The 14823-nt window shown below is 35.6% G+C and overlaps 1 protein-coding gene across 2 annotated transcripts in view; it reads right to left on the reverse strand.

The window, feature by feature from the left end:
• The window catches only part of ZDHHC15 (zinc finger DHHC-type palmitoyltransferase 15), a 126708-nt gene that overhangs the window by 33297 nt on the left and 78588 nt on the right, over window positions 1-14823 (reverse strand). For both annotated transcript variants that reach the window (XM_068533895.1, XM_068533896.1), the window contains exon 10: window positions 6488-6591. In XM_068533895.1, coding sequence (XP_068389996.1) covers window positions 6488-6591 — 104 coding nt within the window. The remainder of the gene's footprint in view (window positions 1-6487; window positions 6592-14823) is intronic.

The following is a 14823-nucleotide window of genomic DNA, read 5'->3' on the forward strand; positions in this document are numbered from 1 at the left end:
ATAGAACATTCTCTAGGATAGATCACATGGTGGGCCACAAAGCAAGCATCAATAAATTTAAGAAAATTGAACTCATACCAAGCATGTTTCCTGACCACAACTCTTTGAGATTAGAAATCAACTACAAGGAAAAAACTGTAAAAAACACAAACACGTGGAGACTAAACAACCAGTGGATCACTGAAGAAAGCAAAGAGGAAATCAAAAAATACCTAGAGACAAATGAAAATGAAAACATGATGATCCAAAACCTATGGGACACAGGGACTTCCCTGGTGGTCAAGTGGTTAAAACTCCATGCTTCCACTGCAGGGGGCACAGGTTTGATCCCTGGTCATGGAATTAAGATCCTGCATGCCATATGGTGCAGCCAACAAACAAACAAACAAAAACCACAAAACAAACCAAAAACCCCACAAAACCTGTGGGATGCAGCAAAAGCAGTTCTAAGAGGGAAGTTTATAGCAATGCAATCTTACCTCAGGAGACAAGACAAATCTCAAATAAACAACCTAATGCTACACCTAAAGCAACTAGAGAAGGAAGAACAAAGAAAACCCAAAGTTAGTAGAAGGAAAGAAATCATAAAGATCAGAGCAGAAATAAATGAAATAGAGATGAAGAAAACAATAGAAAAGATTGATAAAACTAAAAGCTGGTTCTTGGAAAAGATAAACAAAATTGATAAACCTTTAGCCAGACTCATCAAGAAAAAAAAGGAAGAGGGCTCAAATCGATAAAATTAGAAATGAAAAAGGAGAAGTTACTCACTGACACTGCAGAAATACAAAGGATCATAGGAGACTATTAGAAGCAACTCTATGCCAATAAAATGGAAAACCTAGAAGAAATGGACAAATTCTTAGAAAGGAACAACCCTCCAAGACTGAACCAAGAAAAAAATAGAAAATATGAACAAACCAAATTCTATCAAACATTTAGAGAAGAGTTAACAGCTATCCTTCTCAAACTATTCCAAAAATATTGCAGATGAAGGAACACTCCAAAATGTATTCTATGAGGTCACCATCACTCTGATACCGAAACCAGACAAAGAAACCACAAAAAAGAAAATTACAGGCCAATATCACTGATGAACATAGATGCAAAAATCCTCAACAAAATACTAGCAAACCAAATCCAACAACACATTAAAAGGATGATACACCATGATCAAGTGGGATTTATTGTAGGGATGCAAGGATTTTTCAATATCCACAAATCAATCAGTGTGATACACCACACCAACAAATTGAAAAATAAAAACCACATGATCATCTCAATAGATGCAGAAAAAGTTTTTGACAAAATTCAACACCCATTTATGATAAAAACTCTCGAGAAAGTGGGCATAGAGGGAACTTACCTCAACATACTAAAGGCCATATATGACAAAGCCACAGCTAACATCATACTCAATGGTGAAAAGCTGAAAGCATTTCCTCTAAAATCAGAAACAAGACAAGGATATCCACCCTTGCCACTTTTATTCAACATAGTATTGGAAGTCCTAGCCATGGCAATCAGAGAAGAAAAAGAAATAAAAGGAATCCAAACTGGAAATGAAGAAGTAAAACTGTCACTGTTTGCAGATGACATGATACTGTAAATAGAAAATCCTAAATGCACTACCAGAAAACTACTAGAGCTAATCAATAAACCTGGTAAAGTTGCAGGATCCAAAATTAATACACAGAAATCTGTTGCATGTCTATACACTAACATTGAAAGATCAGAAAGAGAAATTAAGGAAACAATCCCGTTTACCATCACATCAAAAAGAATAAAATACCTAGGAATAAACCTACCTAAGGAGACAAAAGACCTGTACTCTGTAAACTGTAAGATGCTGATGAAAGAAATCGAAGAAGACACAAACAGATGGAAAGATATTTCATGTTCTTGGATTGGAAGAATCAACATTGTCAAAATGACTATACTACTCAAGGCAATCTACAGATTCAATGCAATCCCTGTCAAATTACCAATGGCGTTTTTCACAGAAGTAGAACAAATAATTTTAAAATTTGTATGGAGACACAAAAGACCCCGAATAGCTAAATAATCTTGAGAAAGAAAAACAGAGCTGGAGGAATCAGGCTCCTTGACTTCAGACTATACTACAAAGCTACACTCATCAAAAGAGTATGGTACTGGCATTAAATAGAAATATAGGTCAATGCAACAGGATAGAAAGCCCAGAAATAAACCCAAGCACCTATGGTCAATTAATCCATGACAAAGGAGGCAAGAATATACAATGGAGAAAAAGTCTCTTCAATAAGTGGTGCTGGGAAAACTGGACAGCTACATGTAAAAGAATGAAGTTAGAACATTCTCTAACACCATACACAAAAATAAACTCAAAATGGATTAAGGACCTAAATGTAAGCCTGGATATTATTAAACTCTTAGAGGAAAACATAGGCAGAACACTCTTTGACATAAATCTCAGTAATATCTTTTTGTATCCACCTCCTAGATTATTAAAATAAAAACAAAAATAAACAAATGGGAGTAATTAAACTTAAAAGCTTTTGCAAAGCAAAGGGAACCATTAAAAAAATGCAAAGAGAACCCACAGAATGGGAGAAAATATTTGCAAATAAAGTGACTGACAACGGGTTAATCTCCAAAATATACAAACAGCACATGCAGCTCAATATCGAAAAAACAAACAACCCAATTAAAAACTGGGCAGAAGATCTAAATAGACATTTCTCCAAAGAAGACATACAGGTGGCCAAAAAGCACATGAAAAAATGCTCAACATTGGTAAGTATTAGAGAAATGCAAATCAAAACTACATTGCGGTCTCACTTCACACTGGTCAGAATGGCCATCCTCAAAAAGTCTACGAACAATAAGTGCTGGAGAGGGTGTGGAGAAAAGGGAACTCTCCTACACTGTTGGTAGGAATATAAATTGGTACAACCACTATAAAGAACAGTATGGAGGTTCCTTAAAAAACTAAAAATAGAACTACCATGTGATCCAGCAATCCCACTCCAGGGCATATATCCAGACAGAGCCATACTTTAAAAAGATATATGTACCCCAATGTTCATAGCAGCACTATTTACAATAGCCAAGACATGGAAGCAACCTAAATGTCCATCGACAGATGAACGGATAAAGAAGTACATATATACAATGGAATATTATTCAGCCATAAAAAAGAATGAAATAATGCTGTTTACAGCAACATGGATGGACCTAGAGGTGCTCATACTCAGTGAAATAAGTCAGACAGAGAAAGACAAATATAATATGATATCATTTATTTTTGGAATCTAAAAAAAGGATACAAATGAACTTATTTACAAAACAGAAACGGACCCACAGACTTCGAAAACAAACTTTTGGTTACCAAAGGGGAAAGGTTGGGGCGGGGGGAGGGATAAATTAGGAGTTTGGGATTAACATATACACACTACTATACATAAAATAGATAATCAATGAGGACCTACTATACAGCACAGGGAACTCTACTCAATATTCTGTAATAACCTATACAGGAAAAGAATCTGAAAAAGAATGGATATATATATGTATAACTGAATCATTTTACTGTATACCTGAAATTAACATAACATTGTAAATCAACTATACTCCAACATAAAATAAAAATTAAATTAAAAAAAAAAAGAAGAACATACCAAAAAATAATGAAGAAAAATTATGGTAATAAGTGATGAAAGGGTCAGAATTGCCAGCGGTAGTCAAAAGGGATTTTATTCTATATATGTTTTACAACTTTTAATGATTTGTATATTCATGAATTCTTCCTATTGTTAAAGTTAATAAAAAGTCATAAAAGCCAAGGAAAATCTCCTCAGAATTATACGTTGATCTGTCACTTTTGATTTGCACATTTTTTCTATGCATGTGTACATTAATCTCATCAGAGAAGCCTCTTTAAATCTTTTGACTTCATAAAGGTGTTTCTTTACCTCATATGTTGCTGTACTAAAATAAGGCATGGACCTACCTACTGTATAGCACAGGGAGCTATACTCAATATTTTGTAATAACCTATAAGGGAAAAGAATGAAAAAAATAGATTCATATGTATGTATACCTGAATCACTTTGTTGTACAATGGAAACTAACACAACATTGTAAATCAACTATACTTCTATTAAAATAAATTAAAATAGATAAATAAATAAATAAAATGCAAAGTAATAAAAAATAAATTAAGGCGGGGATTTTAAAGAAGATAAAGACTGTATATAGTTCCTGATTATGATATTACATATTTTCTTAACAGGTTACTCTTTTTCCCTATTTTACCAATTTTTATACATTTTAGAATGCTTTGCATTATATAATGTACAAGTACATCATTTATAGTAAACTAAATATTATATTTGGGGCTAGGACTGAAACCCTGATATTATTCCTTTAAGAAATTAAGTTCAATACACGAAATTTTAACTTATAGTAACTTTCCCAGGAATCTAAGTTGTCAAAAGTGCAAGGACTACTTGTATATGACCAGTTTTGCACAGAAATTTTGGGTAAGTGAGGATAACACAGAATCAGACAAATAGTACAGCATGAGAACGTGTGTTAGAGAAAAAGGAGAGTTTTCCAATATTTAAATTTGTTAGATACTGTAATGGGTGATAAAGGAGGGTTGTGAATCTCTTTCAATGGACTTTTAAAAAACCTCACTTATTTGGGATGGTACAGTGTTCTTGCTAAAGCTATAGGTGGCTTATACTCTGTGACTTACAATTTATGTAAGAAGCAGTTGAATGCATTATATAGTAAGATAGCATGCAGTCACAGCACTGTGTCTCATGTGTATTTGTCCAAAGGACAGATACAACATTATACTGGAAAGAATCCAGTATTTGGAATCAGGATGCCTTACTTTACGTCCAAGTTCTGCCTCTTTCTTGCTATGTGATCTTGCATAAGTTATCTCACATCTCCAAATCTTAGTCTCCTCAGTTATAAAATGGGAATGGTATTAATAATAATGCCTACTTAACCTGACAGTTGTGAGACAAAGGATATGAAAAACAGTATATGAAAGTTCTTTGTAAACTATAAAATGGTGTACCTATTTTTTATGATTGACTATTTTTTAAAAAGTCTGGCATTGAAAACTACTTCAAGAAAATAACCTCTTTATAATGCAGTACTGCATCTGTAATTAAAGTTTTCCACTTGCCAAAACAAGGCTCAGATATGAATAGTTTTTTCCATTGGGGAGATATTTCAAACCATGTTAAGACCCTAGAAGTCTGTGATTTCTATTAGAGTTTGGATTTCTTAACACCAAAATAAAAGTTCTTATCACTTGTAACCACGGTAAGTAAAAGTCTGATAGCTGAAGGATGGTAGGTCAAAATACTGTCAGTTTTTCAATAAAGAGTCAGCAGGGTGAGGTAAAGGAGCTGCTTGTGTTATAAGTTCTTTGGGCTGGGTAAGAACTCCTTCCTTTTCTAACTATAGATTTTGGACTGTTTTGTCTTCCTTAGTCCTAGTAACAATTCTAAAACTGGACTTCCTTATTCTAAAACTGGACTTCCTTATTCTAAAACTGGACTTCCTTATTCTAAAACTGGACTTCCAGGTAGAGAAGCTGGGACTAGATCATCTAACTGGGGAAACATTTAGAAAGGCTTGTTTCCCACCTCTGCTCCCCACCTCAATGCCTTTCCATGTCCTTATTCAGCTGCGTTCATCCCAGGTACAGTTTGTAATAACTACTACAAGTTCTCACTCAAAATTTCTGTCAGCTACGGCATTATTGGGACCAGTCTGCTATTAACAACATAAAAAAATGCTAGAGGCACAGAAGTAAGCATGGAGAAAAAGAATAGGTGGCAATGGGGTTACATGACATGAGAACTTAACTTTTAGCTCTTCATAAAAACCTCAAGATGACTCAATAATCTGGTGGGAGAAAGGTGGAGGGCAAAGTTCTGATTCCTTATTTTTCCTTTGAGGGCTGCCTTTTAGAAAAGTATACTAGGTGGATGTGTAGCCTTGCCCCTATATACTATCATTTAGTTTTTCATGTATTAGACCATTCTAAAGCAGAATGCGCATGAGATTTTAAAGAAAATTTAGCCAATGGGCATGAACCAGGGTAGAGAAAGGTGAGCTGTTACCCACTGATTGAATCAATTCAAGCAAAGTACTCCAAGTGACAACTGGCAGGATTGTTTACAAACATGCACAACACTGTTTATTATGTTTCCCGATTTATCTGATTGGTTATAAATTATAGTATCACAAAGCTGGTAAGGAACCTTCCAAGCTGTCATCTAATCCTACCTAAGCCACCTATATTTGCTAAACAAATCTGGCCATACTTGCCCTTCTCCATCCAAAGGGCACTTATGAGGTTGACATGCTTATATAATCTTTCTGTACACTATTTTCTCACTATACTACATTCGTTGTGTTAACATAGTCTTTATTAGTCTGCTGAGTGGAGAAAAGACTTCCTTCTCACCCTACTTACCTCGGTTGTCATCCTCATTTTCTTCCCAGGGCTCTTCATTTGCTAGCAATGGGTTCTGCGACTCATTCATACACCTCATAGGGAAAGAGTGTCCATCACCAGGGCTGGTGGGGAAATGAAGGCAGTGAGATCTTGCAGCTGACATAGACATTTTATGAAGGTAATAACTCTATTAGAAATAGGAGTGGGGTTCTTAGAAAGATTTAAACCATTTAGCTGATTGGCTAAAGCCATACTGGAATAGGCTCTTACAATAGCATCATTTAGTTGCCCTATTGCTCTCAATTTCTATATCTGTTTGTTTGTCTGCATCAATCTTGACTTTTTTAGTTTTTAAGCAACTTTTTAATTGCTTCCCACAATGGCCAGTATGGCAAAATGCACATAAAGCAAACTTCATAAATATAACTTCATGATGAAGATTCCAATTTATATCCCATTATATTATTGCTTTGGATCTAAATTTTCAAGAAAAATTACCAGAATCAGAATCATTGAGAGCAGAAGCAAGAGGAACTACAATCCTGCAGCCTGTAGAACAAAAACCACATTCACAGAAAGACAGACAAGATGAAAAGACAGAGGGCTATGTACCAGATGAAGGAACAAGATAGAACCCCAGAAAAACAACTAAATGAAGTGGAGATAGGCAACCTTCCAGAAAAATGATTCAGAATAATGATAGTGAAGATGATCCAGGACCTCGGAAAAAGAATGGAGGGAAAGATTGAGAAGATGCAAGAAATGTTTAAAGACCTAGAAGAATTAAAGAACAAACAGAGATGAACAATACAATAACTGAAATGAAAACTACACTGGAAGGAATCAATAGCAGAATAACTGAGGCAGAAGAACGGATAAGTGACCTGGAAGACAAAATGGTGGAATTCACTACTGCAGAAGAGAATAAAGAAAAAGAATGAAAAGAAATGAAGACAGCCTAAGAGACCTCTGGGACAACATTAAACTCAACAATATTTGCATTATAGGGGTCCCAGAAGGAGAAGAGAGAGAGAAAGGAACAGAGAAAATATTTGAAGAGATTATAGTCAAAAACTTCCCTAACATGAGAAAGGAAATAGCCACCCAAGTCCAGGAAGCACAGCGAGTCCCATACAGGATAAACCCAAGGAGAAACATGCCGAGACACATAGTAATCAACGTGGCAAAAATTAAAGACAAAGAAAAATTATTGAAAGCAGCAAGGGAAAAACGACAAATAACATACAAGGGAACTCCCATAAGGTTAACAGCTGATTTCTCAGCAGAAACTCTACAAGCCAGAAGGGAGTGGCATGATATAATCAAAGTGATGAAAGGGAAGAACCTACAACCAAGATTACTGTACCCAGCAAGGACTCATTCAGATTCGACGGAGAAATCAAAAGCTTTACAGACAAGCATAAGCTAAGAGAATTCAGCACCATCAAACCAGTTCTACAACAAATGCTAAAGGAACTTCTCTAAGTGGGAAACACAAGAGAAGAAAAGGACCTACAAAAACAAACCCAAAACAATTAAGAAAATGGTCATAGAAACATACATATCGATAATTACCTTCAACATGAATGGATTAAATGCTCCAACCAAAAGACACAGGCTTGATGAACGGATACAAAAACAAGACCCATATATATGCTGTCTACAAGAGACCCACTTCAGACCTAGGGGCACATACAGACTGAAATTGAGGGGATGGAAAAAGATATTCCATGCAAATGGAAATCAAAAGAAAGCTGGAGTAGCAATACTCATATCAGATAAAAGAGATTTTAAAATAAAGAATGTTACAAGAGACAAGGAAGGACACTACATAATGATCAAGGGATCAATCCAAGAAGAAGATATAACAATTATAAATATATATGCACCCAACATAGGAGCACCTCAATACATAAGGCAACTGCTAACAGCTATAAAAGAGGAAATCAACAGTAACACAATAATAGTGGGGGACTTTAACAACTCACTTACACCAATGGACAGATCATCCAAAATGAAAATAAATAAGGAAACAGAAGCTTTAAATGACACAACAGACCAGATAGATTTAATTGATATTTATAGGACATTCCAACCAAAAACAGCAGATTACACTTTCTTCTCAAGTGCGCATGGAACATTCTCCAGATAGATCACATCTTGGGTCACAAATCAAGTCTCAGTAAATTTAAGAAAATTGAAATCATATCAAGAATCTTTTCTGACCACAACACTATGAGATTAGAAATGAATTACAGGGAAAAAAACGTAAAATCCACAAACACGTGGAGGCTAAACAATACGTTACTAAATAACCAAGATATCACTGAAGAAATCAAAGAGGAAAACAAAAAATAACTAGAGATAAATGACAATGAAAACACGACGATCCAAAAGCTATGGGATGCAGCAAAAGCAGTTCTAAGAGGGAAGTTTATAGCTATACAAGCGTACCTCAAGAAACAAGAAAAATTTCAAGTAAACAAGCTAAGCTTACACCTAAAGGAACTTGAGAAAGAAGAATAAACAAAACCCAAAGTTAGAAGGAAAGGAATCATAAAGATCAGAGCGGAAATAAATGAAACAGAAACAAAGAAAACAATAGCAAAGATCAATAAAACTAAAAGCTGGTTCTTTGAGAAGATAAACAAAATTGATAAACCATTAGCCAGACTCATCAAGAAAAAGAGGGAGAGGACTCAAATCAATAAAATTAGAAATAAATAAAGGAGAAGTTACAACAGACACCGCAGAAATACAAAGCATCCTAAGAGACTACTACAAGCAACTCTATGCCAATAAAATGGAAAACCTGGAAGAAATGGACAAATTCTTAGAAAGGTATAACCTTCCAAGAGTGAACCAGGAAGAAACAGAAAATATGAACAGACCAATCACAAGTAATGAAATTGAAACTGTGATTAAAAATCTTCCAACAAACAAAAGTCCAGGACCAGACGGCTTCACAGGTGAATTCAACCAAACGTTTAGAGAAGAGCTAACACCCATCCTTCTCAAACTCTTCCAAAAAATTGCAGAGGAAGGAACACTCCCAAACGCATTCTATGAGGCCAGCATCACCCTGATACCAAAACCAGACAAAGATACTACAAAAAAAGAAAATTACAGACCAACATCACTGATGAATATAGATGCAAAAATCCTCAACAAAATAATAGCAAACAGAATCCAACAACACATTAAAAGGATCATACACCATGATCAAGTGGGATTTATCCCAGGGATGCAAGGATTCTTCAATATACGCAAATCAATCAGTGTGATACAGCACATCAACAAATTGAAGACTAAAAACCATATGATCATCTCAATAGATGCAGAAAAAGCTTTTGACAAAATTCAACACCCATTTATGATAAAAACTCTCCAGAAAGTGGGCATAGAGGGAACCTACCTCAACATAATAAAGGCCATATACGACAAACCCACAGAAACATCATTCTCAATGGTGAAAAACTGAAAACATTTCCTCTAAGATCAGGAACGAGACAAGGATGTCCACTCTCACCACTATTATTCAACGTAGTTTTGGAAGTCCTAGCCACAGCAATCAGAGAAGAAAAAGAAATAAAAGGAATACAAATTGGAAAAGAACAAGTAAAACTGTCACTGTTTGCTGATGACATGATACTTTACATAGAAAATCCTAAAAATGCCACCAAAAAACTACTAGAGTTAATCAATGAATTTGGTAAAGTTGCAGGATACAAAATTAATGCACAGAAATCTCCTGCATTCCTATACACTAATGATGAAAAATCTGAAAGAGAAATTATGGAAACACTCCCATTTACCATTGCAAGAAAAAGAATAAAATACCTAGGAATATACCTACCTAGGGAGAGAAAAGACCTGTATGCAGAAAACTATAAGACACTGATGAAAGAAATTAAAGATGATACGAACAGATGGAGAGATATACCATGTTCTTGGATTGGAAGAATCAATATTGTGAAAATGACTCTACTACCCAAAGCAATCTACAGATTCAACACAATCCCTATCAAATTACTAATGGCATTTTTTACGGAACTAGAACAAGTCATCTTAAAATTTGTATGGAGACACAAAACACCCCGAATAGCCAAAGCAGTCTTGAGGGAAAAAAACGGAGCTGGAGGAATCAGACTCCCTGACTTCAGACTATACAACAAAGCTACAGTAATCAAGACAATATGGTACTGGCACAAAAACAGAAACATAGATCAATGGAACAAGATAGAAAGCCCAGAGATAAACCCACGCACCTATGGTCAACTAATCTATGACAAAGGAGGCAAAGGTATAAAATGGACAAAAGACAGTCTCTTCACTAAGTGGTGCTGGGAAAACTGGACAGCTACATGTAAAAGAATGAAATTAGAACACTCCCTAACACCATACAGAAAAATAAACTCAAAATAGATTCGAGATCTAAATGTAAGACCAGACACTATAAAACTCGTAGAGGAAAACATAGGAAGAACACTCTTTGACCTAAATCACAGCAAGATCTTTTTTGATCCACCTCCTAGAGTAATGGAAATAAAAACAAAAATAAACAAATGGGACCTAATGAAACTTCAAAGCTTTTGCACAGCAAAGGAAACCATCAACAAGATGAAAAGGCAACTCTCAGAATGGGAGAAAATATTTGCAAACGAATCAACGGACAAAGGATTAATCTCCAAAATATATAAACAGCTCATGCAGCTCAATATTAAAGAAACAAACAACCAAATCCAAAAATGGGCAGAAGACCTAGAGAGACATTTCTCCAAAGAAGACATACAGATGGCCAAGAAGCACATGAAAAGCTGCTCAACATCACTAATTATTAGAGAAATGCAAATCAAAAGTACAATGAGGTATCACCTCACACCAGTTAGAATGGGCATCATCAGAAAATCTATAAACAGGGCTTCCCTGGTGGCGCAGTGGTTGAGAATCTGCCTGCCAATGCAGGGGACACGGGTTCGAGCCCTGGTCTGGGAGGATCCCACATGCCGCGGAGCAACTAGGCCCGTGAGCCACAACTACTGAGCCTGCGCGTCTGGAGCCTGTGCTCCGCAACAGGAGAGGCCGTGATAGTGAGAGGCCCGCGCACCGTGATGAAGAGTGGCCCCCGCTTTCCGCAACTGGAGAAAGCCCTCACACAGAAACGAAGACCCAACACAGCCAAAAATAAAAATAAATAGATTAATTAATTTAAAAAAAAAAAAGAAAATCTACAAACAATAAATGCTGGAGAGGGTGTGGAGAAAAGGGAACCCTCTTGCACTCTTGGTGGGAATGGAAATTGATACAGCCACTATAGAGAACAGTATGGAGGTTCCTTAAAAAACTAAAAATAGAATTACCATATGATCCAGAAATCCCACTACTGGGCATATACCCAGAGAAAACCATAATTTAAAAAGACACATGCACCCCAATGTTCATTGCAGCACTATTTACAACAGCCAGGTCATGGAAGCAATCTAAATGCCCATCGACAGATGAATGGATAAAAAAGATGTGGTACATATATACAATGGAATATTACTCAGCCATAAAAAGGAACGAAATTGAGTCATTTGTTGAGACATGGATAGATCTAGAGACTGTCATACAGAGTGAAGTCAGAAAGAGAAAAACAAATATCGTATATTAATGCATGTATGTGGAACCTAGAACAATGGTACAGATGAACTGCTTTGCAGGGCAGAAGTTGAGACACAGATGTAGAGAACAAATGTATGGACACCAAGGGGGGAAAACCGCGGTGCGGTGGGGATGGTGGTGTGCTGAATTGGGCGATTGGGATTGACATGTATACACTGATGTGTATAAAATTGATGACTAATAAGAACCTGCAGTATAAAAAAACAAACAAACAAAAAACAACTAATACTAAACTTTCTTTGGGTTATTTGTATGGAAATATGTTAATATAAATGTTTCAGAAATTACATGAAATTTCTAAAAATCTTTTATGTTCTAGTATAATAAGTCATAATTCTAGTTATTACTTTAAAATGTATATCTCAGAAATAACTAAATTTCCTTGTCAATTGCATTATTATGAACTTTCATCAAATCTTTAACCATGGTCATATTTAAGTCTTTTGTCATTTACAGACAGTTCTGGGTGTACTCTGATGGTTTTGCAAAAATGTTCCTATAAAAGGGTTTCATCTTCAAGGAATTCATGGAAAAGACTCTGACAAGTACAGGTTTCTGGTAACTGACTATACTGCTGAACTGAATGAATAAGCATTTTCAGAACTCCAATGGAAAACTGATGAATTCATAAAAGTGATAACAAAAGATCAAGATGAAAAAAAAATTAATTACATGGAACTGAGTGGACTGACGAGGATGATTATAATTTTTGTGACTTTCTGTTTGAATAAAAAAAAAGAATCATTGAATTAACTGGCGATAGGTGCTGTGAATTGGTGATAGATAATAATAATGGCTGAATGCCCTGTTATTTGGCTTGTATGGCAGAAACGTTATTAGAAGCTGGGAGACAGAGCAAAAGTGAGGCATTTCTACGAGTGCAGATCCTGGGGGCAATTATCCTCCCCCAGAATTGATAGTTCTCTACAGAGGATGTAACTATACTGATTATAAGTGAGTGGGCTTTGATTTTTGCTCTTGTTCTTTATTCCAAAGAAGACTCATTTTAGACCTCCCTTTGGCGTAGTGATATTCTGTGTGTTTGTGTATGTATGTGTGTGAGTGGGGTGCAAATAATTGTTGGTATTAGTTATTAATCAACATTACCCACTGACACAGTTTTGTCTTGTGATTTATAGCCAGGGCATAGGATATACCACAGCTCTTAAATAAATGAGCCTGTAAAACACTAACTGGTACAGAGGAACTACTAGGGCAATTAATGAAGAGGAGAAAATCTTTCTTAATTACCACCTTACTCCAGCAAATTTTCCTCAAATAAGTGAACAAATGGCTGTATCCCTGTCTGAAGAATGGATTGAAAGGGGATTGCAAGAAGCCTATAAATAAGCTTTGCTCCAGAGCTAGTTTAGTTGATGGTAGTTTTAATCTGGTTCATGAAGTCACTCAGAGGACACAAGCTCATCTCTCCTTCATTGCTTTCTCTTCATTCCTGTTGCAATTATAAGAATTACCTAGAATCTCTAGATCGATCTTTGTTTGTTCTTGCTTTTTGTTCTTGTTTAAATTAAAAACTTTAACTTTTCCCTCCGTGAAAGTAATGTAAGCATTTAATCCCAAAATATGAAAAGTGGAGACAAGAAAAATAATTTCTAAGACTGTTGCCCACTTAGAGCATTTTGGGGGTATATTTCCCCTCTGTTGTTTTTCTTCTCCATATATTTGTTTTTTCATTTATAAATTTTTTATTTTTTAATTGTTGTATAGTTGTACAATATTATATAAGTTACAGGTGTACAATATAGTGATATACAATTTTGTTTGTCAATCCCAAACTCCCTAAATATCTCCCCCTCCCACTTCGCTCCTGGTAACCATAAGTTTGTTCTCTGAGTCTGTGAGTCTGTTTCTGTTTTGTAAATAAGTTCATCTGTATCATTTTTTTTTAGATTCCACATAATTGATATCATACGATATTTCTCTTTCTCTGTCTGACTTACTTCACCTAGTATGACAATCTCTAAGTCCATCTATGTGGCCGCAAATGGCATTATTTCATTCTTTTTAATGGCTGAGAAATATTCCATTGTGTATATGTACCACAACTTCTTTATCCATTCATCTGTCTATAGACATTTAGGATGCTTCCATGTCTTGGTTATTGTAAACAGTGCTGCAGTGAATATTGGGGTGCATGTATCCTTTCAGACTATGTTTTTCTCTGGATATATGCCCAGGAGTGGGATTGCAGTATCATATGGCAGCTCTATTCTTAGTTTCTTAAGGAAACTCCATTACGCTGATACTAAAACCAGATAAAGACACCACAAAAAAGAAAATTACAGGCCAATATCACTGATGAACATAGATGCAAAAATCCTCAACAAAACACCAGCAATCCAAATCCAACAATACATTAAAACGATCATACAGCATAATCAAGTGGGATTTATCCCAGGGATGCAAGGATTCCTCAATATCCACAAATCAATCAGTGTGATACAGCACATCAACAAATTGAAGACTAAAAACCATATGATCATCTCAATAGGTGCAGAAAAAGCTTTTGACAAAATTCAACACCCATTTATGATAAAAACTCTCCAGAAAGTGGGCATAGAGGGAACCTACCTCAACATAATAAAGGCCATATACGACAAACCTACAGCTAACATCCTACTCAATGGTGAAAAGCTGAAAGCATTTCCTCCAAGATCAGGAACAAGACA

This window comes from Eschrichtius robustus, chromosome X (assembly GCF_028021215.1).
Source record: "Eschrichtius robustus isolate mEscRob2 chromosome X, mEscRob2.pri, whole genome shotgun sequence".
NCBI lineage: Eukaryota > Metazoa > Chordata > Mammalia > Artiodactyla > Eschrichtiidae > Eschrichtius > Eschrichtius robustus.